At 37.4% G+C, this 27,576-nt stretch overlaps 1 protein-coding gene across 3 annotated transcripts; it reads right to left on the bottom strand.

Moving 5' to 3' along the window:
• Window positions 1–1,800: 1,800 nt before the first annotated feature.
• Window positions 1,801–24,258, bottom strand: NFU1 (NFU1 iron-sulfur cluster scaffold). 3 transcript variants are annotated; one of them, XM_069494483.1, is made up of 8 exons: window positions 24,243–24,258; window positions 21,468–21,571; window positions 16,596–16,731; window positions 12,901–12,967; window positions 10,658–10,772; window positions 8,328–8,388; window positions 4,017–4,191; window positions 1,864–1,976 (listed from the first exon to the last, which is right to left on the bottom strand). In XM_069494483.1, the coding sequence occupies exons 2-8, from the start codon at window positions 21,556–21,558 to the stop codon at window positions 1,932–1,934; spliced, it is 690 nt and encodes a 229-aa protein (XP_069350584.1). In that variant the 5' UTR covers window positions 21,559–21,571; window positions 24,243–24,258; the 3' UTR covers window positions 1,864–1,931. The 3 variants fall into 3 exon arrangements, with proteins under 3 accessions (XP_069350586.1, XP_069350584.1, XP_069350585.1); XM_069494484.1 differs by lacking the exons at window positions 21,468–21,571; window positions 24,243–24,258 and adding an exon at window positions 18,216–18,305; XM_069494485.1 differs by lacking the exons at window positions 16,596–16,731; window positions 24,243–24,258 and having other exon boundaries at window positions 1,801–1,976; window positions 21,468–21,569.
• Window positions 24,259–27,576: the final 3,318 nt, after the last annotated feature.

The following is a 27,576-nucleotide window of genomic DNA, read 5'->3' as shown; positions in this document are numbered from 1 at the left end:
CAAAACAAGAAAAACATTTATCTCACATCATATAAACCTTGGAAGTGGGTGATTCCTGGGCTGGCTCAAGAGTCAACAATGTCCTCAAGGATGCAGACCGTTTCATTCCTCCTTGCCATTCACAGTGAACCAGCTTTTTGTAATGATTATAAGTTGACTGTCATTGTTTTGGGCATCTCACACTAGTGTACCAAGCAGGAAGGAAAGAAATGGATGGGAAAGGAGCCTTCTTTCCAGGGATTAACTCTCTCTCTCTCAATCAGCAAAGAAAGTCTTTCCAGAATTCTCCAAGAGACTTTCTCTTACAGCTCACTGGCCAGAGCTGGGTCATATGGCTACCCCTAGACTAATGATTACCACAGAGAAATGGAGTTAAAATGATTGGTTTAGACAAGTTACAACTTCTTCCCCCAGACGGAGGTGGGACCTACTGAGAGGACCTCCCTTAACAAGTAGGGGTGTATGTTGGGTAGGCAACCAGGAATTTCTGTGGTACTCTCCACACTGCCACTGCCTACTTCTGCATCATTTCCAGCTAAGCACTTCTACTTTGTACTCAGGCCATACTTAGCTTACATTTCCCAAATGCATTTCACACTCTCAATTCTGATTACACTGTTCTGAATGCCTAGAATGTTCTTCCCCCACCTTCCTTCCTATTCTTCATGGATGTTCCCTTATGCAGAAAATCTTTCCAATACCTTGGCCTCTCACTTCCATAATTTCTCTTTTAATAATCTAATCCTCTACCCACCTCAGCCACTTATTTGGTGGCCATATCCAAGATTTGCCATTAATTGCATCTCTTATACAATCTCAATTTCCTATAGCTTCAACTAAAGAGTAGGTAAGGTGCCTTGCTTGCAAACCAATTCCCAATGTCTAAACTAAATTCATTTATGATAACTAAGGAATAAATTCTCAAACCTCACTGTTTGGTTCAGTGAACCAAAGGACAAAACTAAAAACTTCAATTCCCAGCACTAACAACTGCTAGAGTTCTTTCTGTTTCCATTACTATCTTAATCTCTGTGCTTTTGGGAACTAGAATTCCAGAGATGCAATGTATCACTGCTATTTTCCCATCTTTCCTCTGCCGGTATTTTCTGTGAATTGCTGTCTCTGAATTACTATTAAAAAATGAGAGAGAAGGCTAATATGCTCTCTTGGCTACCTGAAAAAGCAGTACCACTATGGTGGAAAGATAACTGTCCAAATTTCCATCATGGCACAGACTGTGGATCTCTGAGCCGAGAGAAGCCAGTAGAAGAAACACCAAAACAGTTTCTCACCTTTTTTCAGACATTCTGCTATAAGGTAAAGGCTAGGCATACTGAGGCAGTTTTTCTCATTCTGCTCTGTCTCACAACCAATGGAAATTTTGTCTAGATTCTGGAATTGAGTTTTTGAGTTTGTAGCATTATGATTTTGAGGGCGAGGTCTTTCAGTGAGATATTATGACTACTACATTCGGGGCTAGTAGCTAGATACCATTTTTAAATCAGAATTGTTGTTTTTTAAAAACAAGCTATAAACATCAATAAAAATAGTTTCAGACATCTCACAAAAAGCTAAGCCATTTTAGAATATTTTAAAAAGCATTCTCACTATTTACTTCTGTATTTAAAAAGTAAATAAAATAGATGGGGAAAATGTATTTTAAACTGCTTTACACATATGCAAAGAAGGAACCATGAGAAATGAGGAACAAAAATAAAAATATCCCTGGAAAAAATCCACGTGTACAGAAGATGATTCAGGATGTTATAAATAACTCAAATGAGGTAAAGCAAACATCCAATTTATATATCATTCTCTGCAGAAAGGGCATATTTTATTAATCCTTAAGTTCCTCAGCATATTAATAATAAAATCTTGGCATATATTGTCATTAAGTCCAACTTTTGTGCCCAATGAAAATCCAGATTATTTTAAGGTGAGTTTGCTTCTTTTTCATCTGATTCATCATCCATAACCTAAAACCAAAAAAACAAAGAATATTTAAGAATTAAGAAAAGAATTAGATTCTGCTAGTTTCCTGATTTTAATATTACTTGCTTACCTGATATACTCTAATCTATAACTATGCTGACAATCTAATAAGAATAAATCTATCAACAGCCCCAAAGCACAAGGTTTGAATCATAACCTGGTATCCTAACAATATAAAAGCAAATTAAATATTTGCTAATTAACTAAAGCACTGCTCTCTTTCCTTGTCTTAAAAGAGGCTTCCGGTAGCTGAGTCTCAGCTGGGCAGAGAAGACAATAAATAATTAATTACCTGGTATTCTCTAGCCGTAAGACTAATGTAATTGAATTTTTGTCTTTTTTTCCCCAAAAGCTTCTTATTTACTTAAATATATTCTGTGGAGCAATATCAAACTGTTATTGTAAAAACATTATAAAAATGAATCCCTAAAAAAAGTAAACAAACAAATACTGTATTAGCAACTAATTACTTTGGTCTTATTCAGATAAAAGATCATTTTAAACCTTAGAAAAATGTAAAGACTTTCAGTTAAAAAAAATACTAACATTGAAGAAAAAATGAAAAGGTGAGTATCTTTCCATGAGTTAATATATTACTAAGATAATAAAGACTAACTCCTCTGGAGAGGAAAAGAGTTATATAAACCTAAGAATATTTTTTATCCTCACCACACCTCCTACAATTAAATGCCAATTCAAATTTATAATCTCAAGGCCAATTCTTCACCCTACCCTGGACAAGTGAATAAAAATGTTCCTTTGTCAAAGTCACCAAAGTGTCAACTAATGTAATTTTTTAAAAAGGCATACAGAAGATAATGGAAGAAAAATAAATTTTAAAAAAATCTAGATGAACCTAGTTCTGATCTGAGACAATCAATGGAAAAACAATTCTTTCACAGTGTATCTTTTGGGTTGAGTAAAAATGGGTATTACTTTTAAGAAATTAATACTTTATATTCAATCTCAGCTACACCAAATCCAAAGAATTTTGTCAATCAACTATTTTAGACAGAATTATTCCTAAATTTGGAATAATATTCCCAAATGCTTATTTAACACAAGGTATGTAAAGGACATTTATAAGACACAGGGCTAGTGGTTGCAGAGGGATACAAAGGCCTAGATATGATTTCATGTCTCTCAGGGAGCTTCCACAGAAACATAAAGCTGAAACAGACACACAGAAAGAAGCTTTGGATGAGTCAAAGTAAAGCTTCATTCCAAATGAGGGACTGAAAAGGACTTCAAAGAGGAGATGGCAGGTATTGGACCAAAAGGATGACTTTTAATACTACTCAGGGATGAGTGATTCTCAAAAGAGTTGTTAAGGGTACAAAAGTACCTAAGGAGTTTTTTCAAACTTCTAATTTCCACACATTCTTCCCCTCCTTGATAATCTCTTCATAAGGCCAGGCCTCTTGGTTGAGAATCACCGCAGTAAGAGTCACTATTACTGCTGAAGAGGTGCTGTGTTATATTCCTTAGGTATGTTGGCAGAAAAAATGTTGATATCATGCTATAAAGCCTTAGAACTCTACTCAGTACTCTGTTTTACTATACAACAAAGTATGATTTCTCGATGAGCTTCTTGCTTGCATGTTTGAGAACAAGAAGTGGATAAATATGATGTGGTGGAGCTCTTCCACTAAAGATTTTTAAGTCTCATCTATAAAAAAAAAATTACACGATGTTTTGAATGCCTTTTTCATAATTTTTTATACAATCAGAGCAACAGTATGTCCTCCGAGTCTCAGTTTCCTTATATACAAAATGGGAATGGTTTACTCAATGCATTGTGTTATCAGAAACTAAATGAGGTAATATTTGTAAAAATGCCTGGCACATAGTAGGTTCTCATAACACTATAACTAAAGTTCTAAAATAAGGAGACCTCAAGTTGGATAAAAATTGCAACACAAAGATCTAGCCTTTGAAGAAAAAGTTAGGTCATGAACTTCTTTTCTTTTCAAATATTTATCTTAATATTAAACCTAAACTGTCATATAATAATACTGGCATACCTGTTCTACACCTTCTACCTCTGGAATATAAAACTGCAGCATGTTCTGAATTCCATTTTTCAGAGTAATGATTGAACTGGGACAGCTGGTACAAGAACCTTGGAGTTTTAGCTGTACAATGCCATCTTCAAAGCCTTTATAGATTACATCTCCTCCATCTTCCTGCACAGTCGGCCTGTGGTCACAGAATATTTATGATATATTTTTTAAAATACAAGTTTTCATTGAAAAACTTTAATGCAGCTCAGAGCTTAAATTTTATATTGAAAAAAATTCACAAAGTTGGAGCTACTATTATAATAGAGAACAATAACTGTGGCTGAGGCTTACTTGTAATTTTAATTTTTTTAACTTTCAGATAAAATGTCAAAATTCATTCACACAAATATTGCCTTTACTTATTACATTTTCTTTTGCTTATTAACAATCTTTTTAAGCATTTAAGATTTCAAATTTCCTAATAATTATTGTGATTACCTAAGATATTCACTTCTTTTGAGCAAAGGAAGAGGAAGATTGACATGTGCTGGCTTCTTTTTATTCAGGTAAACTTTTCATTGAAATATAACATTAATATAGAAAAATACATAAAATCATGTGTGCACAATTCAGTTAATTTTTACAAAGTGAACACATGTTCATGACTACCACCCAGACCAAGAAATAGAACACAAGCACCCAAGAAGTCCCCTCTGTGCTTCCTTTTAATCACTCCCCCCAAGCAAACATAACTACTACCCCTATTTCTGTCACCACTGCTTAGCTTTGTTTTTGAACTTTGTAATTTATAAGTATAAATTCTACTTAGAAATCATATAGAATTTCTCTTTTGTATCTGGCTTCTTTTGCTCTTCATGAAATTCATCTGCATTGCTGAATGTAGTACTAGTTCACTCAGTCTCATTGCTGCATAGTATTCCATCAAGTAAATATGTCAAAATTTATTAATCCATTTTACTGTTGATGGACATTTGGGTTAATACCAGTTTTTGGCTTTTCCAAATAATGCAGCTATGGAGATTCTTGTAAATTTCCTTGGTATACATATATATTACTACTGGGAATATACCTGAGTGTGAAATTGCTGGATCAAAAATATGAATGTGTTCAGATTTAATTGATACTACCAAATTGTTTTCCAAAGTCATATAAACTTATATTCCCACCAGCAGTGCATGAAAGTTCCTATTGCTCCACATCCTCACCAAGAATTGGTGTTATCAACATTAATGGCTTTAACCATTCTAGTGGATCTGTACTAATATTTCATTGTGATTTAAATTTGAATATTTATAATGACTAATGAAGTTAACCACTTTTTTCATATGTTTAGTGGCTATTTGGTTATTGTCTTTTGTGGAGTGCCTGCTCCAGTCTCTATATGATTATCTTTTTCTTACCAATTTGTAAGAGTTCTTTATATATTCTGTCATATATGCTCTGTAAATATCCTATGTTTTGCTTTTTCACTGTAAATGTGTCTTTTGATGAAGAGATGTCTTGAAAGAGAAAGTCATAATTTTACTGTAGTCCAATTTATATGTATTTGCCCTGATTTTTCTGTTTTCTTGTGTCCTATGGAAAAAAAAAATACTTGCCCACACTGAGGTCATAATACAGATATTCTCCTATTTCAAATTTCCTTTGAGATTTGTTGATCCATACGTCTGTTTGAAGAGCATTGCTTAGTTTCCAAACATATATTTTATAGTTACCTTTTAGTAACTAATGCCTAGCTTAATCCCATTGTAGTCAGAGAACGATATTCTCAGTGATTTTGATCCTTGAAATTTGTTAAGGATCACTTGATGATATAGTATACAGTCTCTTTCAGTATATGCTTCAGCTATACTTGAAAAGAATAAAATTTTGTTGTTGTTGAATATAGCCTTCTATTTATGTCAACTTAGTCAAATTTGTTAATCATAGGTTCAAGACTCTCACAGCTTTACTGGTTATTTTATATGCTTGTTCTATTTGTCATTGAGAGAGATGTGTTAGTCTCACACCATGACTGTTCTATTTCTCCTTTTAGTTTTGTCAAATACAGTTGTCCTTGGTATACACAGGGGATTGGTTCCAGGACCCCTGCATATACAAAAATCCACACACACTCAAGTCCCACAGTTAACCCTGCAGAACCCACATATAAGAAAAGCTGGCCCTCCATATTCGTGAGTTTTACAACCCACAAATACTGTATTTTCAATCTGTGTTTGGTTGAAAAAAATCTGCATATAAATAGGCCCACACTGTTCAAACCTGTGTTGTTCAAGGGTCAATTGTATTCTTCATTTATTCTGAAGCTATGTTATTAGGTGCATGTAAGTTTTAGATTAGTATATATTCCTGATAGAAATTACCCTTTTATTACTATGAAAGATCTCTGTTTATCTTTATAAGTTTTAAGGTCATTTGGTCTGATATCTGTATAATTACATCAGGTTTCACTTAGTCATTCTTTGAATGCTATAGATTGCTCCATTGGTTTACTTTCCACTTTTCTGTGTCCTTATACTTAAGATATATGTCTTTTATAAACGGTGTGTAGTTGGTTTTGTTTTTTGACATCCACTCTGACAATCTTATCTTTGTTAATCGACCCATGTACATTTAAATGTAACTACCAATATATTTGGCTTTATATTACCATCTTACTATTTGTTTCCTATTTTTCATTCTTTTGTGTTTTTTTATTATTCTATTTCTCTCCGCTATAGGCTTGTTACACAGTCTTTTAATATTTATTGTTTACCTTATAAGATGCCTACTTGGTTGCTTAGACTTTATAATAAATTAGTATTTTTACCACTATCCAAACAATGCCAAGACTTTAGAACATTTCTTTTTTTTTAACCTACCACCTTTTATATTTTGTCAAACATTTTAATTCTAGATGTATTTAAAACCCTACATTGCAAGACCTTTTTTGCCAGGTACTGTATATCTCTCATGCTTTTTCCGTATATTTCCCATTCTCTTTTCTCTCTGTGCTTCAATCTGAATATTTTCTATTGACCTATATTTCAGTACACTAATCTTCTCTTCAACCATGTTCAATCCAATGTTAACCTAAGGTAAGGAGTTCAGTTATTACATTTTTTAGTTCCAGAATTACTATTTCTATTTTTTTAGTTTCCAGGCCTCTGATGAAATTCTTTATCTTGTTATCTATTTTCTATTTTAGTCACAGTTATTTTAAAGATCATATATCATAACTCTAACATCTAGGTTGCCTATAGATCTGTTTTCTTTTCCATTGGTCTAGCTTCTACGTATGCCTAGCAATTTTTGACTGAATGATAGACACTGTGTATGAAACACTAAAGTGACTTGGGATTATATTACATCACAAAGGATTCATCTTATCTTCTGACAACAGCTCAATCTACTCTGGAATTAAGCTGACAATACTGGACTACAGTTTTGTGAGTGTGATCTATCTTTGGTATGCCCTCATTTCGTGCGTATAATTCTCTGGGAAGCCCAAACAAAAGCCCGGATGTTTCTTGAGGCTCTAGCTCATTGATAGATCCTAAAGTCCAATTTTTGTCCCTCACCCCAGTACCATAAGACTGCTAAAACTCTGCTCTGCTTTCCAACTTTTTTTTTTATTGACTTCTTAGTTTCTTCCCCTATGCAGCTAAGAATACGCAAGTATCTCATGGGGAAAATTTCTGAGTGTTAGGCTTACTTTTCTTTTTCTCTTTTTTGATTATTTTAATTGACAAATAAAAATTGTATATATTTATCATGTACAACATGATGTTTAGAAATACATAGTCATTGTGGAATGCCTAATTGAGCTAATTAACATGTATGTTACCTCACATACTTATTTTATGTAGTAAGAACAATTAAAATCTACTCTCTCAGCAATTTTCAATTTTCATTAACTTGTACTTATTTTGAAACTCTACTATAATCTCACAGACAACGGAAAGTATATTGCTATAATGAGGCCAGGTGCAGTGGCTCACGCCTGTAACCCTAGCACTTTGGGAGGCCGGGGTGGGGGGACTGCTTGAGGCCAGGAATTCGAGACCAGCCTGAGCAAGAGACGGGGTCTCTACAAGAAAATAGAAAAATTAGCCAAGCATGGTGGCATGCACCTGTAGTCCCAGCCACTCAGGAGACTGAGGCAGAAGAATTACTTGAGCCCAGGAGTTTGAGGTTGTAGTGAGCTATGATGATGCAACCGCACTCTAGCCTGGGTGACAAAGCAAGACTCCGCCTTTAAAAAAAAGTATATTGCTATAATGAAAATTGCCTCTGCAGCATTTGACTTCAGGTAGAGAGAGGAGCACATACCGTATTCTAGTATCTAACAATTCCTTAATCATTGCCACAACTTCATCATCTTCTTCAGATCCTAGAAATAATTACATATGAAAAATATCAATAGTAGAAATTTTATATCTATGCAAATATTAAAACAGGATGGTTTTATATTCATGGATCAATAAAAACATAAAAGCATAGAACATGTAACTTGGTATGGTGATAGATTTTGGGGAAATGGAAGGAGAATCATACATTTGATTTTCTGAAGAATAATTAGAAATATTGATCAACTCAACACTTAATGATGAAGGTAAACATACTGAAATACCTTGATCTACTAATCGTGTTAGGGTCTGAAATTTTTAGCCAGTAAATTTGTAAACTTTCATTGTTCTCAAAGATTGAAAAATAGCAGAGAAAAGAGACTGAATTTTGATGGCGACATTGAGACAAAAAGGCACACCTACTTTATAAGTTAAGTTACATCTTTCGTTTCTCATTTGAGTGATTTTCAGGAAGACAACAATACTAAATATAGATGTAAGCCTTCCGGAAATTTCTGAAATGTTCTACAAATCTTCTGGGTAAAAAGTTAGTTTTTCATTTTGTTTCATTTTTATTTTGCTTTTTTTTTTTTTTGGTAACGTTATGTACTTATTTTCACCAATGCTTTTCTATGAGTTTGGGTTTTTTTGAGAAATTTATTTACCTTTGGGAAAATTTAAAATGCAGAAATTTCAAATTACACTATAACAAACACTAGATTCTGGCAACCCCATAAATAACAATATTAACATCAAATTATATTAACTTTCAGTCTTTTTAAGTAAAAGAAATAAAACATAAAAAGCTAAAATTCTCTTAGATCAGCAAACCCAAGTTCCATTCCTCACCATCCCTCCCACAGACAACCACTTTCATGAGTTTAGTGTATTTCTTTCTAGTACATGTTTACATTTACATGCGTAAATTTACACAAACAAGACCATACTATACACACTATTCTATACCTTGCTTTTTTCTATATAATTTATCTTAAAGGTCTTTTGATATCAGCATACACAGATGTGCCTCAATATTTAAAACAGGTGCATATTAACTTTTGTATAGATTTGTCTTTGCCCAGTTTCTTGATTATTTCAGTTGTTTACAGTTTGCTGCTACTTTTAACAATCCAGTAACATATTTGCTTGTATATATATTTATCAGTGAACTTTTGCAAATATATTTATGAAATAAACTCCTAGTCGTGGAACATTTGTGTAAAAAGCTTGTATATTTTTAATTTTGGGTGCTGTAGTCAAATTACTCTCAAAAAGGTTTAATAATTTTACATATGTATCCATCAAGAACATACATAACCGTTTCATACTATTAAAAATGTGCATAAATGGCACATTTATAAATACACATACACTTCAAATTTCCCTTTTCACTTAATATTTTCTTTTATATCTTTTCATGTTAATAGCTCCCAATCTAGTTTATTTCTTTTATCTGCTGATATACTTAAAAAAAAATTTTCAATGAACAGGCTTCTACATGTTGCCTTGTACACATTTGTAAGACTCTTTTAGGGCATATACCTAGAAGTACAACTCTATCATCTAAAGATGATTACACAAATGTTTGTGCATATGTGTGCGCGCATACATAAACATAGAGTTTTTATGGTAAAGTTTATTTAAATCGACCAATTATTAGAACCAGTGAGAGTGTTAAACAAAGTTGACAGATAAATAAAATCAATATACAAAAATTAGCTGGGTGCAGTGGCACATGCCTGTAGTCTCAGCTATTCAGGAGGCTGAGCTAGGAGGATTACTTGAACCCAGAAATTTGAGGTTGCAGTAAGCTATAATCGCACCACTGTACTCTTAGCCCAGGAGACAGAGCAAGACCCTCTCTCTAAAAAAAGCAAAACAAAACAAATAAATCAAACTTGCACACATCTCTGGAAGCAGAAAGGGAAAAGGAATGGGGTTATAGAAATTTTAGCTGTATCTTTAATATTTTATTTAAAACATGGGTCTGAAGCAACTGTGGCATAAGTTAACATTTATTGTATCTGAGTGGAGAATAAATGGGTGAACATTATATTATGTTTGGCATGCTTGAAAATTTTTATAATTAAACAATTAGTTTTTCATGGTAGATTCAATTTATATACAAGTTTTCAAAAATGAGATAACATAGTATATATGAAGTTTTGCCCCCTCTGGAACTGGTTTCAGAGTTAAATATGTTAAATGATAAAAATCTATATTCCTATGACTTCTGAAATCAAGGCAAATGGAAAGAAAATAGAAAAGTTTAATAAAAAAGACAAATATTGATTACTCAACACAACATGTTACCTGCTTCTCCTGAAGATGTTTCCTCAGTAACTAAGGGTAAGCCAGATGCAAAGAAGTCCATGATTGTTGCATAAATATCTGGTTTCAGTAAATTCCAGTCTAATTCTTCATTTTCCTATAAGCATTTAAAGGAAAATGCCACATTTCTAGCCAAGGGCAAAAACAAATACAGAACACTTCCTTGTATCTTTCAAGAATCTTTTCCTATAGACATCCTATACAGTACTGTGCAACAGCACCCATTTCTAGAGAATACACATCAGTTCCAAATCTTAGAGGGTCTTGCTTAAATGACTTTTAGAAGATAAAATATTAGAACATCCCCCATTCATTCATTCATTCACTCATCAAACTTTTATTAAGTGTGCTATATGTACCATACTCTGTATAGGAGATAATGATTAAAATACACTTTTTCATGATATAAATAGAGTCAAAATATTAAATGAACTTTCTGTCTTTAAAGAGGACAAATAAAGAGATTCTCAGGCCGGGCGTGGTGGCTCACGCCTGTAATCCTAGCTCTCTGGGAGGCCGAGGTGGGCGGATCGTTTGAGCTCAGGAGTTCGAGACCAGCCTGAGCAAGAGCGAGACCCCATCTCTACTAAAAATAGAAAGAAATTATATGGACAGCTAACAATATATACAGAAAAAATTAGCCGGACATGGTGGCGCATGCCTGTAGTCCCAGCTACTAGGGAGGCTGAGACAGGAGGATCCCTTGAGCTCAGGAGTTTGAGGTTGCTGTGAGCTAGGCTGACGCCACGGCACTCACTCTAGCCTGGGCAACAGAGTGAGACTTTGTCTCAAAAAAATAAATAAATAAAAAAAATAAAAAAAATAAAAATTGAGTCAACATGGATAAAAGGATCTATTTTTGTCATGAGTTAAGAACACATTTAGAAACAATACACAAAAAGTGAGATAAATTGGCACTGCTACAGATGTAAGAGTAAAACTAGTGATATATCTTAGTAATTTGGAAAAGAAACTAGTTCTATATAATATTTTAATAAATTATTTGGAAGATGGATCAGAATGCCACCTCAATCTTTAGTAAATGGTAGGCTCTACTAAGTAGTAATAAAAAGAAGAAAAATACTCTGAATTTGTCTGAATGAGAAAAAAGATAGCATATAAGCTGCAAATACACATATACATTTAGGAAGAAAAATACAAATGATACATAAACAAACCTATGAATTATCAATTACAAATCAGAAAGGGAACAGGCAATTGCTGAAGATGTCAAGTAAATATGACAGTCCATAATGAGAAACGTTATTGAAAGAAAATCAATCAAATTCACTATTCTATTAAATATCAAATATTAAATGTTATGGAAATATTATTGCAGAATGGTGGAATTTGTACATATATATGTAATTTGTTTTATATGTATGTGTGTGTGTGTGTATATGTCTCAACAGAATGAATGAATATATCTCCTTTCAAAGTGAGCATATATATCATGGCATCTGACATATATCTACGTAATTTGTTTGTTTGTAATATTTATTTGCTTCCCTTTTTACTCTATCAATTTAAGATAAGAATTAGTAAAACTAATACTTGGAAGCCCAAATTATAGTCCTGCCAAGGTTAAGTCTTGCTATAGGCTAGATTTATAATCTTGGACGCATTTAACCCTCTGAAGCTCAAGTTTTTCTCTTTTAAAAAAATCAGAGACCTGGACTATAGTTAATTTTAACTAGAAAACTGTATTAAATAATTAACTTGAAAAAATGTGAGAAGTAAACTTCATTTGAGATTTTTTTTTTTTTTTTTTTTGAGACAGAGTCTTGCTTTGTTGCCCGGGCTAGAGTGAGTGCCATGGCGTCAGCCTAGCTCACAGCAACCTCAAACTCCTGGGCTTAAGCGATCCTCCTGCCTCAGCCTCCCGAGTAGCTGGGACTACAGGCATTTGCCACCATGTCCGGCTAATTTTTTTTTTTTTCTATATATATTTTTAGTTGGCCAGATAATTTCTTTCTATTCTTAGTAGAGATGGGGTCTCACTCTTGCTCAGGCTGGTCCCGAACTCCTGACCTTGAGCGATCCACCCACCTCGGCCTCCCAGAGTGCTAGGATTACAGGCGTGAGCCACCACGCCCAGCCAAGAGATTTTTAATTATATATAAAAAACATAAAATATATTAAGTATGTAAATTCTGGAGAGGGGCATTAGATTCAGAAAAAACTAGAAGTACTTCAATTCTTATTTTATATAATCCTATGTTTACCTTAGTGACAGTGATAAAATCTGGTCCAAAGAAGACACTTTTTACTCCTTCAATCCTAAATAACTGCCTGTGAATAAAGAAAAAATAAGAGACAATAAAATAATGGAAAAGTTTAAACATATATAAAAGTAAAGAGAAAAGTAGAATCTCCATGTACCCATCACCAGGCTTCAACAATTATCAACTCATGGCCAATTTTATTTTCTTACCCAATGATCCAGCAATCCCATGCCTAGATATTTGCCCAAGAGAAATGAAAATATATGCTCCACAAAGACTTGTACATGAATCTTTATAGCAGCTTTACTTGTATCAATAATAGCCACAAAAAAAATCTAGACATATCCACGAACTGGTGAATGAATAAACAGACTGTGGTATATGCATACAATCAGTTATTCATTCAACAGATATTTGACACCTACTGAGTGCCAAGCACTGTACTTAGCACTAGGTATACAATGATGGCCAAGACAGACTGGTCTCTGTCCTAAGGAAGCTTACATTCTAGCTTACAACAAAAAATTCCCTACTAACACAGAAAGAAAATAAGATTAGTTTTGACTGAAGATAAATTTTGTGAATCCAGGAGACACACTATTTTTAAAAGACTAATTTGAAAAAGGCTTTTGCCAACTGAACATCTATCAGACATAATCTCTAACAAATCTATAACTGAATTCATTAAGGCTTTTTTACCTTTACATTTTTTAAACATAAATTTGTGAACTCATTCTTTTTTTTTTTTTTTTTTTTTTTTCAGATAGAGTCTCGCTCTGTTGCCCAGGCTAGAGTGCCATGGTGTTAGCCTAGCTCACAGCAACCTCAAACTCCTGGGCTCAAGCAATCCTCCTGCCTCAGCCTTCCCGAGTAGCTGGGACTACAGGCATGTGCCACCATGCCCAGCTAATTTTTTCTATATATATATTTTTAGCTGTCCATATAATTTCTTTCTATTTTTAGTAGAGACGGGGTCTTGCCCTTGCTCAGGCTGGTCTCGAACTCCTGAGCTCAAACAATCGGCCCGCCTCGGCCTCCTGGAATGCTAGGATTACAGGCGTGAGCCACCACGCCCGGCCTGTGTACTCATTCTTGATACAAACATTTCAAACAATACACATAGTTTAAATGCCCCTCAACTACCCCTCCCGAATCCTCAGTTATCAGTTCAGTGTGCATTCTTTCAGATTGCTTTGTCAATGCATTTGTTCTGTATTTTCTGTTTTTATATACATAATATATTGTACTCATTGTTCTACAATTTGCTTACTTCACCTAATGGTCTTAGATGTCTTTCTATGACAGTAAATATGGGTATTTCTGATCTTTTTTAATATCTGCAGACTATGGATGAGCAAAGTTTATCTAACTTTTCCTATTGATGAATATTTAGGTTGTTTCCAACTTAAAAACAAGACTACAATGAACATCCCTGTACATACCTTGTATACATGTGTTGGTGTTCTCTAAGGTAGGATTTTTCAAACCCATAAGTGAATTATGAAATCAATTATGTAGTGACTAGGATTTTATCTAATAAAATAGAACAGAATAACAAAGAGAGATGGAGAAAGGAAATTTAAAGACATTACCCATTGTAAGGGTGAAAATTATCTCATCAAACTTTGGTTATACACACACACACACACACACACAGAGGTATGTGTGTAGTGGGTCATAATGTAAAACATTTCTTACTGTGCTTGTATTAAAAAAGTGTGAAAAACACATGCTCTAAGGTATATTCTGAGAAGTGACATGTTTAAGTCAAAGGAAATGTATATATTAATTAGGAATTTTAAAAACTATTCCTGAGCTTAGCAAATCTCTACCTCCCCTAAATGAGATATGGCTGTATGTACATAAATAGTTACCTACACTTTATTTCCAAGTATCTTTGGAAATCAGTTTCAGACTTAGGTTAACAAAACTTTCAATTGATGCTGACCAACTCTAATATTCCTTACTATAAATAATTTCGTTAGCTATCAGTTAAAAAGAGGTTCCTTCCAACAATTTTATCATTTGTGCTTTATCATCCTTTTTTTTTTTTTTTTTTTTTTTTAAAGACAGGGTTTTGCTCTGTTGCCCACACTAGAGTGCAGTGGTGCACTCACAGCTCACTGCAACCTCCAACTCCTGGGCTCTAGCAATCCTCCTGGCTCAGCCTCCCGAGGAACAAGGTACACAACACCATGCCTGGCTAATTTTAAAAAATTTTTTTGTACAGACAGGGTCTCACTGCGTTGCCGAGGCCGGTCTCAAACTCCTGGGCTCAAGAGATCCTCCCACCTTGGCCTCCCAAAGTTCCAAGATTACAGGATTGAGCCACCATGCCTGGCTGTGCTTTATCATCTCTGACACACAGTGGTCCCCCTTTATCTTTGGGGGTATACATTTCAAGACCCCCAGTGGATCCTTGAAATCACAGATAGTACTAAACCCTATATATGTTATGCTTTTTCCTGTACATACATACCTATAATAAAGTTTAACTTATAAATTAGGCACAGTAAGAGATTAACAACAATAACTAATAATAAAATAGAGCAATTATAACAATATGCCAGCATCACTACTCTTGTACTTTGGGCCATTATTAAGTAAAACAAGGATTACTTGAACACAAGCACTGCAATTTTGTAACATCTGGTAACTGAGAAGTATGCAGCAAGAATATGCTGGACAAAGGGAGAATTTACATCCTGGGCCAGACAGGGTGGGACAGAGTGAGATTTCATCACACTACTCAGAATGGTGTGCAATTTAAAACTTATGAGTTTATTTCTGGAATTTTCCATTTAATATCTTTGGACTCCAGTTGATGTTGGGTAATTGAAACTGCAGAAAGTAAAACCAAAGATAAAGGGGGACTTCTGTATCTTTAAACATGTCTTAATTTGGTGAATTTAAAAACTGTTTCCACTGACTAGTTTCTAAAAATCATGCCATACTATAATCATTTATAGTTCTGAGTGGAATATTTTAAGAATTACTCCATCTTGAAACATCTAGAAATTCAATTATCCTTATGAATAAAATGAGCAAGTTTTCATCGTTCTAAAATATCAGATTTTTAAAGATCTGGAATGGAAATTTACCACGATTAGCAATTTAACATTTTTTTTCCTTAAGTAAAAATATAAATTTTTATTTATTCATGTTACAGATCTCTCAAATACATCACTCTTTAGGAGAAAGGTTTTCTAATATCAACTCTTATTTTTCTTTACCTCTGACCAAAAAAAAATAAATAATTCTCTATACTAAAAAAAAAAAAAAAACATAGGCCAGGCTCGGTGGCTCACCCCTGTAATCCCAGCACTTTGGGAGGCCGAGGTAGAAGATTGCTTGAGGCCAGAAGTTCAAAACCAGCCTGAGCAAGAGTGAGACCCATCTCTACAAAAAATATAAAAATTAGACAGGCATGGTGGGTGAGGCAGAAGGATCACTGGACCCCAGGAGTTCAAGGTGACAGTGAGCTATGATGAGGCCACTATACTCCAGCCTGGGTGACAAAGTGAGACCTTGTCTCCCCCCAGCAACAACAACAACAACAACAAACATATATATATATATATATATATATATATATATATGTTACACATATAAATGCAATAGCTAAGTAAGGCCATCTTAGCCCCAAGTCCGTTATTTATGTTTCTTAGCTAAAGCAAATGAAAACAGTAATATACCTAGCCAGAGGGGATCGAAATGCTGCAGCTGCGGTGGGAAAATCCATGGTCCTTGTCTCAAGAACTGGTTTTCCTGGTATAAACTTTAAACTGTTGGGATTTGGAGTGTCTTGTGTTTGAATAAACATGTATCTCACTAAAAAAGAAAAAGAAGAATGTTATTCTAGAAAAAAAAACAAGACTATGGACTGACTATGAAGTGCTCATTTTCAGAGAACCAGAAGAAGTGAGAAAAATTGGAAAAAACAAGGCTTTATTGTCCATACTGACACAATAAGAATTTATAAAGATGAGAAAGAAATATATCAGCATATTTAGGGTAACTACATAGAATTTTATATTAATACTTTCATTATTTACTCAACAAATTCCAGCAATATCCTACACTTAAGTAGGAAGGTACATCATAATTCAGGAGTCACACATATACTCTTTTTAGTGACTTGGTACCAGTGGCTATCATAATCATAATCATAGATCATTTAACACTATGATATTAATATAGTTAAATGGTACATTCCCTTCTTTCCAAAGTGCCACCATTATTTTAAAGATAATAAAGTTAGCAATTTATAATAATAGTAATAACAAATATTTATTGTTTGCTTATTACATGCCAGATACGAGGTCAAGTGCTTTAAATGTATTAATACTTATACCTTTAACAACCCTATAAAGAAGGTACTACTATTCCCACTTTACAAATGAAAAAACTAAGGCAGAGAGATATTAAATAACTTGCCCAATGGTATAGTTAGTAACATTATAAAATCACATAAGTGGGAATCTATGCAAATTACTTTCTGGAATATTTAAAAGATATCTTTACAGGCTCTTTTCTTATATGTTTCTTCTAGGACCATGATGAGACTGAGAATGAATTCATTACAGCAATAAAGAGAAAACAGAATCTTTAATTTCCTACCTTGCTATAATGACAACTTGCAGGACAAAAGGATAGCACTGGGATTTTAACAATCATAAAACTATTAAACAGACCTTCATTATTTATTATAAAAATACAGTTTTTATAAGATCTGAGAGCTATAGTGATTTTAAAAGAAAAAAGAAAAGAAGGTGGGGGATTTCTTTAAGATGGAAGAAATCCTCCATCTTAAAGCAGTATATTTAAATAGGTTGACAGTAGTATATATTAATAATAATAACTAAAATATACTGAGTACATATCATGTGCTGAGTCTGGTGCTAAGCACATTACACATATAAAGTACATCATTTAATCCTTACGTCCCCCCAAGGAGGCACTGTTTTTATCTTATTCTTTAACAAGGAAACTAAAGGTCACTCAGCTATTAAGTGATAGAGCCAGGATTCCAATCTGGACAACTTTCTAGTGCTGACCCTCTTAGCTACTATGCATACTGCCAATGCTTATCTATTAGTGCTAAGACTAACAGGAAAATACATTTAAAATCAGTCTTCCCATTCTGTCATAATCTTCATTCCACATATTTTAGGAAAGATAATAAAATACCAAAAAGCAACAGTTTTAAATTTGAAAGAGATTAAATTTGGCAAAACATATGGTTGGTATGAAAGTGTTTTGCTTAACCATTAGGGAGAAGGTTCTAATTTGACAGCTGAGAGTCGCTTTTGTACCTCGCCAAGCAGTTCCAGCTAGCTGATGTTAAACCATTTCCTGGATAAAGTAGCAATTGAAACTAAACTCTCATTCATTTTGCTTAAGTTACTGTCCTAATTAGACATCAGTTGGTGACTAGGCAAATCCTAAAAAAGAGAAAAATAAAAAATAATCTTGGCTGGGCACAGTGGCTCACGCCTGTAATCCTAGCACTCTGGGAGGCTGAGGCGGGAGGATCGCTGGAGGTCAGGAGTTTGAGACCAGCCTGAACAAGAGTGAGACCCCATCTCTACTAAAAATAGAAAGAAATTATCTGGACAACTAAAAATATATATATAAAAAAAAAAAATTAGCCGGGCATGGTGGCGAATGCCTGTAGTCCCAGCTACTCGGGAGGCTGAGGCAGGAGGATTGCTTGAGCCCAGGAGTTTGAGGTTGCTGTGAGCTAGGCTGACGCCATAGCACTCTAGCCTGGGCAACAGAGTGAGACTCTGTCTCAAAAAATAAAAAAATAAAAATAAATAAATAAATAATCTTGATGTCCAGGCATGTCATTTAAAATATTTATATCTCCACCAAGACATTCCTCTGAAAATCTCTGTTATAAGGGAATAATTTTTCAAATGAAACATTAAAGAAAGGGCTGCCACCACTGTCTGTAAATAAAAGCAGCAAGGTTCTTCTAGCCCTGGTTCTGAACCAATCATTTCTTGCAGTTTGTCTGTCTTTCTTTTCCTTTCTTCTTTTTTTTTTTTGAGACAGGATCTCACTCTGTCACCAAGGCTAGAGCACAGTGGCGTCATCACAGCTCACTGCAACCTCAAATTCCTAGGCTCAAGCGATTCTCCTGCCTCAGCCTCCCAAGTAGCTAGGACTACAAGTGTGCACCACCACACCCAGCTAATTTTTCTATTTTTTTGTAGAGATGAGGTCTCACTCTTGCTCAGGTTGGTCTCAAACTCCTCACCTCAAGCGATCCTCCCACCTGGGCCTCCCAGAGTGCTAGAATTAGAGGCATGAGCCACAGCACCTGGCCCAGCATTTCTTTTTTCTTTTTCTTTTTTTTGGAGACAGTGTCTCACTCTGTTGCCGGGGCTAGAGTGCCGTGGCGTCAGCCTAGCTCACAGCAACCTCAAACTCCTGGGCTCAAGCAATCCTCCTGCCTCAGTTTCCCAAGTAGCTGGGACTACAGGCATGCGCCACCATGCCCGGATAATTTTTTCTATATATATTTTTAGTTGTCCAGCTAATTTCTTTCTATTTCTTAGTAGAGGTCTCCCTCTTGCTCAGGCTAGTCTCGAACTCCTGACCTCAAGCCATCCTCCCGCCTCAGCATTTCTTAATAATTTATTGGTAACCAATATCTCTGCATACACATTAAACATTCTACCAATACTTGAAGAATTAAATTTGGCTTTATTTTATTCAATCTACTTAAGTAAATCTAGACCTGTAGAAAGAAAAACATTTTAGAAATATTTAAAGGTAAAACCTATAAATGTTTAAAAAAAAAAGTCACTTAAAAGCACATAATCTGTACATACTGTCTGATCATAGAAATTATGAAAATATATGACATCACTACCATACAATGTTTCTCTTTTGACAATAAACAAAGCTATTTCAAAAGACATATTTGAATAGGTAAATATTTAACAAGATCATTCCAATTATAAACTAAATTGGATTTAATTAGGTAATTCAAAGTGTCATGAGAGTTACAAAAGGAGAGAGAGACTGATATAAAATATTTTTTCCTATTATCCTTGGTACTAATAGGTACCAAAATAGGCAGGCATAAGATCCTCCAAAATATAGATTAGTGCTGCTTCGAGTCAGTATCAATTACAAAGTCAGTGGGTTTCCAATTTGAAAAGCCGAGATGACAACATAATTCAGTTCTACAAAATATAAAAGTTCAGTTAAAGTGGTCTGATCTGTTGAGTTACTCAATATTTATGTGTTTATGTCTAAACTATTCTGTGATTCAAGGAAACAGGCAAGCTGGCAGGAAAGCACTCTTCTTCTCTCCCAAGTTTACAGAAGGCATAAAGTCTCTGCCCTGGCCGGGCACGGTGGCTCACGCCTGTAATCCTAGCACTCTGGGAGGCCGAGGCAGGTGGATCATTTAAGCTCAGGAGTTCGACACCAGCCTGAGCAAGAGCGAGACCCTGTCTCTACTAAAAACAGAAAGAAATTATGTGGACAGCTAAAAATAATATATATAGAAAAATTAGCCGGGCATGGTGACACATGCCTGTAGTCCCGGCTACCCGGGAGGCTGTGGCAGGAGGATCGCTTAAGCCCAGGAATTTGAGGTTGCTGTGAGCTGGGCTGACGCCACTGCACCCTAGTCAGGGCAAAAGAGTGAGACTCTGTCTCCAAAAAAAAAAAAAAAATCCCATCTTCATAATTATTTCCAATATTAAAGGAACTCAAAGTATATAATATCAACAAGATTGTTAACAAAACCACAGTAATTAATTTTGACAAAAAAAGAAAAAGCATATTCAAAATCCTATGTTTTAAGGTCTGGAAGAAAGCCAGAGATATACTGATTTTAAGGATATTCTTTTTTTTTTTTTTTTGAGACAGAGTCTCACTCTGTTGCCCAGGCTAGAGTGCTGTGGTGTTAGCCTAGCTCACAGCAACCTCAAACTCCCGGGCTCAAGCAATCCTTCTGCCTCAGCCTCCTGAGTAACTGGGACTACAGGCATGTGCCACTATGCTCGGATAATTTTTTCTATATATACATATATTTTTAGTTGTCCAGATAATTTCTTTCTATTTTTAGTAGAGACGGGATCTCACTCTTGCTCAGGTTGGTCTCAAACCTCTGACCTCGAGCGATCCTCCCACCTTGGCCTCCCAGAGTGCTAGGATTACAGGCGTGAGCCACCGGGCCTGGCCTGATTTTAGGGATATTCTTACCAAAATAAGAAAAGCAATAACTTAAAATACATATGATTCTTTGAACCACAAACCCATTTATAACTTCTTTTTACAATATTTTCACTTCAGAAATCATTTTTTGAGCAACTCTTGTGTTCCGGGGGATTATTATATCATATAAAGTACTGAGATTTCATAGATCTAATGGACAGTGTCCTTGCAAATAACTAGAATGTAGTATTACAATAGAAAAAAGCTCTCTATATTCTTTTATAGGGTTCTAAGTAGAAAATTCTCATCTTTTATGATCCACAAAATCCTATCACAGTTCCATTAGTTTCTGAACACCATTTGCTCTAAAAGAGGTAAAATTTTACCTGTGTTACATAGGGTTGCAGGTAGTAGGAAAAGTGGTCTCTGTACAAATTGATGCAGACGATAGTTCTTAATGGTGTATGGATTCTTCATCACAAGACAAAGTCTACATTTTAAAACAAATAATAAATTACATTTTAAGAGATCTAATCTTTTAAAACAAGTTTCTATTTCTCATGTATAAAGACATATGTAAAACTCAAACACAACCAGTAATAAAAAATAATTACAGAGCTGACTTTTCATTTTCCATCTACATTATTTCGACTTACTTAGACAAGCAATATCTACAAACAATTCAACAAGTAAAGCTCAAATGGAAATCCATAGCCTTGATAATTGTATGTACACAAGATACTATAACATCCAGGCATAAGAAACAAAATTGCATTTACATTAGTCATTTATAACCTCGAGTCCCAGACTCTTAGCTATACATGAAGGAGGCAAGAACTATAGGCTTTTATTTCTTCTTTAGAAAAAAATTTAAAACCAGGTAATAGAGTCACATGGTTTGAAACTGATAAGGAAGTAAGTGTTTAACGGTGAAAAGTCTCCCTCCTTTTCTGCACCCCACCACTATGTTTCCCTCTGTCGATATAATCTATATCACCTGTTTTGAAAAGTATTTCATGGTGGGGGTGGACGCAAAAAAAAAAAGTATTTTAGGCCGGGCGCGGTGGCTCACGCCTGTAATCCTAGCTCTCTGGGAGGCCAAGGCGGGTGGATCGCTTGAGGTCAGGAGTTCGAGACCAGCCTGAGCAAGAGCGAGACCCCGTCTCTACTAAAAATAGAAAGAAATTATATGGACAACTAAAAATCTATATAGAAAAAATTAGCCGGGCATAGTGGCGCATGCCTGTAGTCCCAGCTACTCGGGAGGCTGAGGCAGTAGGATCGCTTAAGCCGAGGAGTCTGAGGTTGCTGTGAGCTAAGCTGATGCCACGGCACTCACTCTAGCCTGGGCAACAAAGTGAGACTCTGTCTCAACAAAAAAAAAAAAAAAAAAAAAAAAAAAGTATTTTAATACTTCAAAAACTCTAATAGACAGTGTACTGTTGTTCCCTAACCTGCTAAAGCAGCCAACAGTCTTTACATGCTTTCTGATTGGAAATATATTAACCTAGTGTTGTAACTTTATTTCACTCTTTTTGTTTAGTGGAGGAGGGGATAGGGTCTTGCTCTGTTGCCCGGGCTAGAGTGCAGTGGTATGTTTATAGCTCACTGCAACCTCAAACTCCTGGGTTCAAGTGATCCTCCTGCCTCAGCTCCCAAGTACCTGGGACTACAGGTGTGCACCACCATGCCCTGATAATTTTTCTACATTTCTGAGGAGACAGGGCTTTACTATGTTGCTTAGGCTGGTCTCAAACTTCTGGCCTCAAGTGATCCTCCCGCCTTGGCCTCTCAAAGTGAGGTGTTGGTGGCCATATGCTGTTGGTGCCCATGGTCATATAGACCAGCGACTCTCAAATTATGATCCCTGGGCTCCTGAGGTCTTCTGCCGGGGGGCGGGGGGAGGTCCACGAGATCAACACCATTTTTGTAATACTACTAAGAGTTTTTTATAGTATTCACTTTGTGGACACTTGCACTGATATGAAAGCAACCGTTTGGTGAAACCTCTGAGGTCTTAACCTAAATCAACTAAGTAGCACCAAACTGCACCAGAAGTCATATTGTTTACCCCACATAGGCAATTCAACAAAAAGGCCAGCTTCACATAAGAATGTCCATGATGGACTAATAATTATTAATTTTATTAAAATGTGTCCCTATCCTGTTAATAGTACGCAAATAAAGCACTTCTGCTGGATACCAAAGTACTCACAGCATTTACACAATTGTTTGAACTGCAAGTTGAGCTACCTGCTTTTTTCATAGAACATTTTTTTTTTTTTTTTGAGACAGAGTCTGGCTCTGTCCCCTGGCTACAATGCAGTGGTGTCATCATAGCTCACTCACTGAAACCTCAAACTCCTGGGGCGATCCATCCTCCTGCCTCAGGCCTCCTGAGTAGCTGAGACTACAGGCAGGCGCCACCAAGGAAAACATCTGCTCAAACATATGAGGGGGACACAGGACATAACTAACAAAAAAATCCTTCTGCAAGCTTAATATTTTTAGGAAATGCGTTTAAACTTAAGCATCACCATTAACCCTAAAACTTCTAATACTCAAGAGGTCAAACTCTTTCTAGGCCTTTTTCTCCAGAAGCAAAATCAGGGTAGACACCTACAGAAATCCTCTGCCAAAGTTGACAAATGTCTTTGAAAGGCAAAACTCAAAGGCGGGCTAGGGAAAGGGGGAAAGCAAGGGAACGGTGTGGGCTAAAGTGGTGGTGTTGAAGATGGGGAGGAAACCTAGGGGCCAGATTGTCCCAGGAGTTCCAACACTTAGAAGCTATGGGACCTTGGACACATCACGTCCCCTTTCTGGGCCTCACCGGGAAAATGAAGTAATGAGATAAGGTATTTTCTTCCTTTCTTTGTGATATTCTGATTTTGTGTTTAAAAGAGGGAATGCACGTGGTCAAAAGGCTGGGGGTGGGAGGGAACCACACGATTCAAATCCAGCTCCTCCGATCTGTCTCTACAGCCAGACTCTGTGAGACAGTCTCCTGACAGCTAAACCCTCAACTGCGGTGACAGAGGCAGAACCAACGGCTCCATCAGATGCTTTACCTCCCCCCTTGAGAGAGAGTCTGCGAGGCGGCGACCGCTCCGCTGGCTAAACCCAGCGGCACCCCTATTGGGAGCTCCAGGCCCGTCACCTACCGCCTGCGCAGCCCTGCGGCAGCAGCAGCCGCTCCACAGCCCCGCCAGGCCGCCGCCGCCGCCATCTTAGTCCGAGGTGCGCAGGCGCGTCCTCGGAATCACTAGGGAAGCCCTGCGCAGGCGCAGGCTGGATGGGAGCTGAGCGGGCAATGGGAGGAGTGCACTCTGAAGATTACGGACCGGGCTGCTGCGAATGAGCGCCACGGGCTTTGCAACCATTGCGTACCCTCTCTCAGCCTGAACAGGGGAGGCGGGCCAGGGAGACTGTGCTATGTTTTCACAGGCGCCCTCGTTAAGGCATGCTGCACCCCGAACGTATGCGTGGACCTGTACTTCGCTTTTTTTATGCTGGTTGGCTGCTTCGCGAGCGGGGTCCTGCGGTTAGAATGCCGTTCCCCACCCCTAAATCTGCCCCTTGGGACCCTGTTCGCCCTCCAGGCTCAGCTCAGGGACTGCCCCCAGAGACTCCCCGAAGCATCCTCTCCGAAGGGTTCTCGCCTTTCTCCTGCCCTTCTCCCACGTGGCTGATGTGGATCTGTGTCTAATCCTTTCCTATAGGCTGTGCTTGTGGGCTCGCCCGCCGCTTGGTCATCTTGGACCAACCCGCTCTGCTGCCCTTCTATGGATAAACCTGAGTATTGACTAATTTCCAGAGCAAACTACAAAAGCCCATTAACTGCTCTTCCAGAACCTTCCTGGGGTATTCTCTAGGACAGTTTTCTCTAGGACAGCGTTTGTTGGAGTCTGGACTGGGGGCAAGAAGAGCGCAGGATCACGATAGATATGCAAATTTCCAGGCCCACCTTCGACTTAGAATCTTTATAGGTGGGTACTAGTAATCTGTTTTAACAAGCCCTCCTGGTGATTCTGATGGCAGGCTAAAATTTGAGAACCACTGCTATGGAAGATAGACATAGAGTACTGGTTTCTACAATGGAAACAGCACACCTGTTGTACAACAGGTTGAGGCCACACCCAAGATAACCCAGACAGTTTTTGTGGCTCAGAGACCCGTCTAAGAAGATGGGTGGGGTTTCAGGCCTGCAGCTGGCCTGGGGCTGGACACAGCGGGCTGTGCCTCCTCCCTAATGCGGTTTGCTTCCCAAGGCAGCGCTTTTGCTTTCCAACCACTGTCTCTTCACCCACCCATTCTAGATCCCAAGGTAGTCCAAGGCTCCCCCTCCCCCTTACTCTCTTCTTGACCCTGAACCAAGGATAACATGTGGCTCTTTCACCCAGGAACAGGCCCTGATTAGGGAGCGATCTTTTTGCTCTGTCTTCAACTTCTCCCTCTTACGGATTCCTTCTCCTAAGAAGAATCCTGCCTTGCCCCAAATCCTCTTCCACCCTCTCTTCCCTTCAGAGCCGGGTGGTTTAAAAGAGTTGTCTACAGTCTAAGTCTCTAGTTTTTCGCTTCCCACTGCTCAAACCACTGAAACCAGGCTTCCGTGCCCCACCGTTGCCAGAGCCTGCTGTAGTCAGACCGCCCACAACCTCTGCGTTGCTACCTCGAAGGAGCCTTCTCCGTTCCAACATTTCTTGACCTCTGAAACATTGGAGGCTGAGGATCTCTCCCTTCCTTTAAATCTCGTTTCTTGGCATCCTGGGCAGCACAATGGCTATTTTTCCTGCTACCTTCTGGTTGCTCGTCCTCAGTCTCCCTTGCACAGTCTCCTCTGCCCACCCCTTAATGTTGGTGCTCTTGGGACCTCATTCCAAGCCCTCTTCTTTTCCCTTTCTTTTGTGATAAATTGACAAAGTTCATTCTGGGGAGTTTATACAAGTTAGCATTTCTGTCAGCCACCAGAATATGTTTCTCTCTCTTATAAAAATTGGATTAAAAAAATTTTTTGCCAGTTGTCATTTACATTAAGTGGAAACAAAACAGGCTAGAAACAGTAGGTATGGTATGATCTGATTTACGTAAAATATGTGTGTGTGTGTGTATGTGTGTGTGTGTGTGTCTGCACACGCACAAGCGTGCACTTATACATGCATGCACAAGAGGTATCTGGAAGGCAGGTTACCAGCCTCCTCTCTCTTTCCCCTCCCCTGGCTGTTTTCAGTTCGTTAAGTATAATAAATTATTTCCCACTTTAGGGTGTTTATACAAATTGTTCTCCTTCAGGGAGTGCAACAGGGAGTGTTCTCCTTCCCCACTTCTTTTCTTAACTTGTACTGATTCCCCCAGGTCTGGGCCTAAAATATCCCTTCCTCAGTAGGCCTTCCCTGTCACCTCCTTCCATCCCCATCTAAATTGTCTCTTCTGTTATTCTCTCTCAAAACACCCTGTCCTTTTCCTTCATAGCACATTATCTCGGATTAAAAAAAAAGATTAAAAAGTATTATTTTTGAGACACAGTCTCACTCTGTTGCCCGGGCTAGAGTGATATGGCATCAGCCTAGCTCACAGCAACCTCAAACTCCTGGGCTCAAGCAATCCTCCTGCCTCAGTCTCCTGAGTAGCTGGGAATACAGGCACGTGTAACCACGCCCAGCTAATTTTTTCTATTTTTAGTAGAGACAGGGTCTCGCTCTTGCTCAGGCTGGTCTTGAACTCCTGAGTTTAAGGGCTCCTCCCACCTCGGCCTCCCAGAGTGTTAGGAGTACAAGTGTGAGCCACCGTGGCCAGCCCATAGCACATTATCATAACTTGAAATTATGGGTCTGGGTATTGATTAATGATCCTGTCCCCTGCTATACTCTAAGCTTTATAAGAGACGTGGCAGCCTCTTTAGTTTTGTATGCCTAGCACCTAGGAAGTGCCTGGCACACAGTAGGTGCTCAAAAAGTATTTGTTCAGGCCGGGCATGGTGGCTTACACCTGTAATCCTAGCACTCTGGGAGGCCGAGGGGGGGTGGATCATTTGAGCTCAGGAATTCAAGACCAGCCTGAGCAAGAGCGAGATCCCATCTCTACTAAAAAATATATAGAAAGAAATCAACTTCACAACTAAAAATATATATAGAAAAAATTAGCCAGGCATGGTGGCACATGCCTGCAGTCCCAGCTACTCGGGAGGCTGAGGCAGTAGGATTGCTTGAGCCCAGTTTAAGGTTGCTGTGAGCTAGACTGATGCCACGGCACTCTAGCCCGGGCAACAGAGTGAGACTCTGTCTCAAGGAAAAAAAAGTATTTGTTCAGTGAATGAAAAGAGTCACCTCAACCCTTTGTCACATCCAATACATTCATTCAACCCTGTGTGATGGTTGTGTGGACAGAAGAAAGGGAAAGGCAGGAAGGAAAGTGTGGCCTGGTCCAGTTCACCCCTCACCTGGTGCTGTGCCAAGGCCAAGTGCAGCATTTTATGGAAAGGATCATATCCAGTGGCAT

The sequence above is a fragment of the Eulemur rufifrons genome, chromosome 19 (genome assembly GCF_041146395.1).
Source record: "Eulemur rufifrons isolate Redbay chromosome 19, OSU_ERuf_1, whole genome shotgun sequence".
NCBI classification, from domain to species: domain Eukaryota; kingdom Metazoa; phylum Chordata; class Mammalia; order Primates; family Lemuridae; genus Eulemur; species Eulemur rufifrons.
Note: the sequence above shows the minus strand (reverse complement) of the source record. Positions and strands in the feature narration are given on the sequence as shown.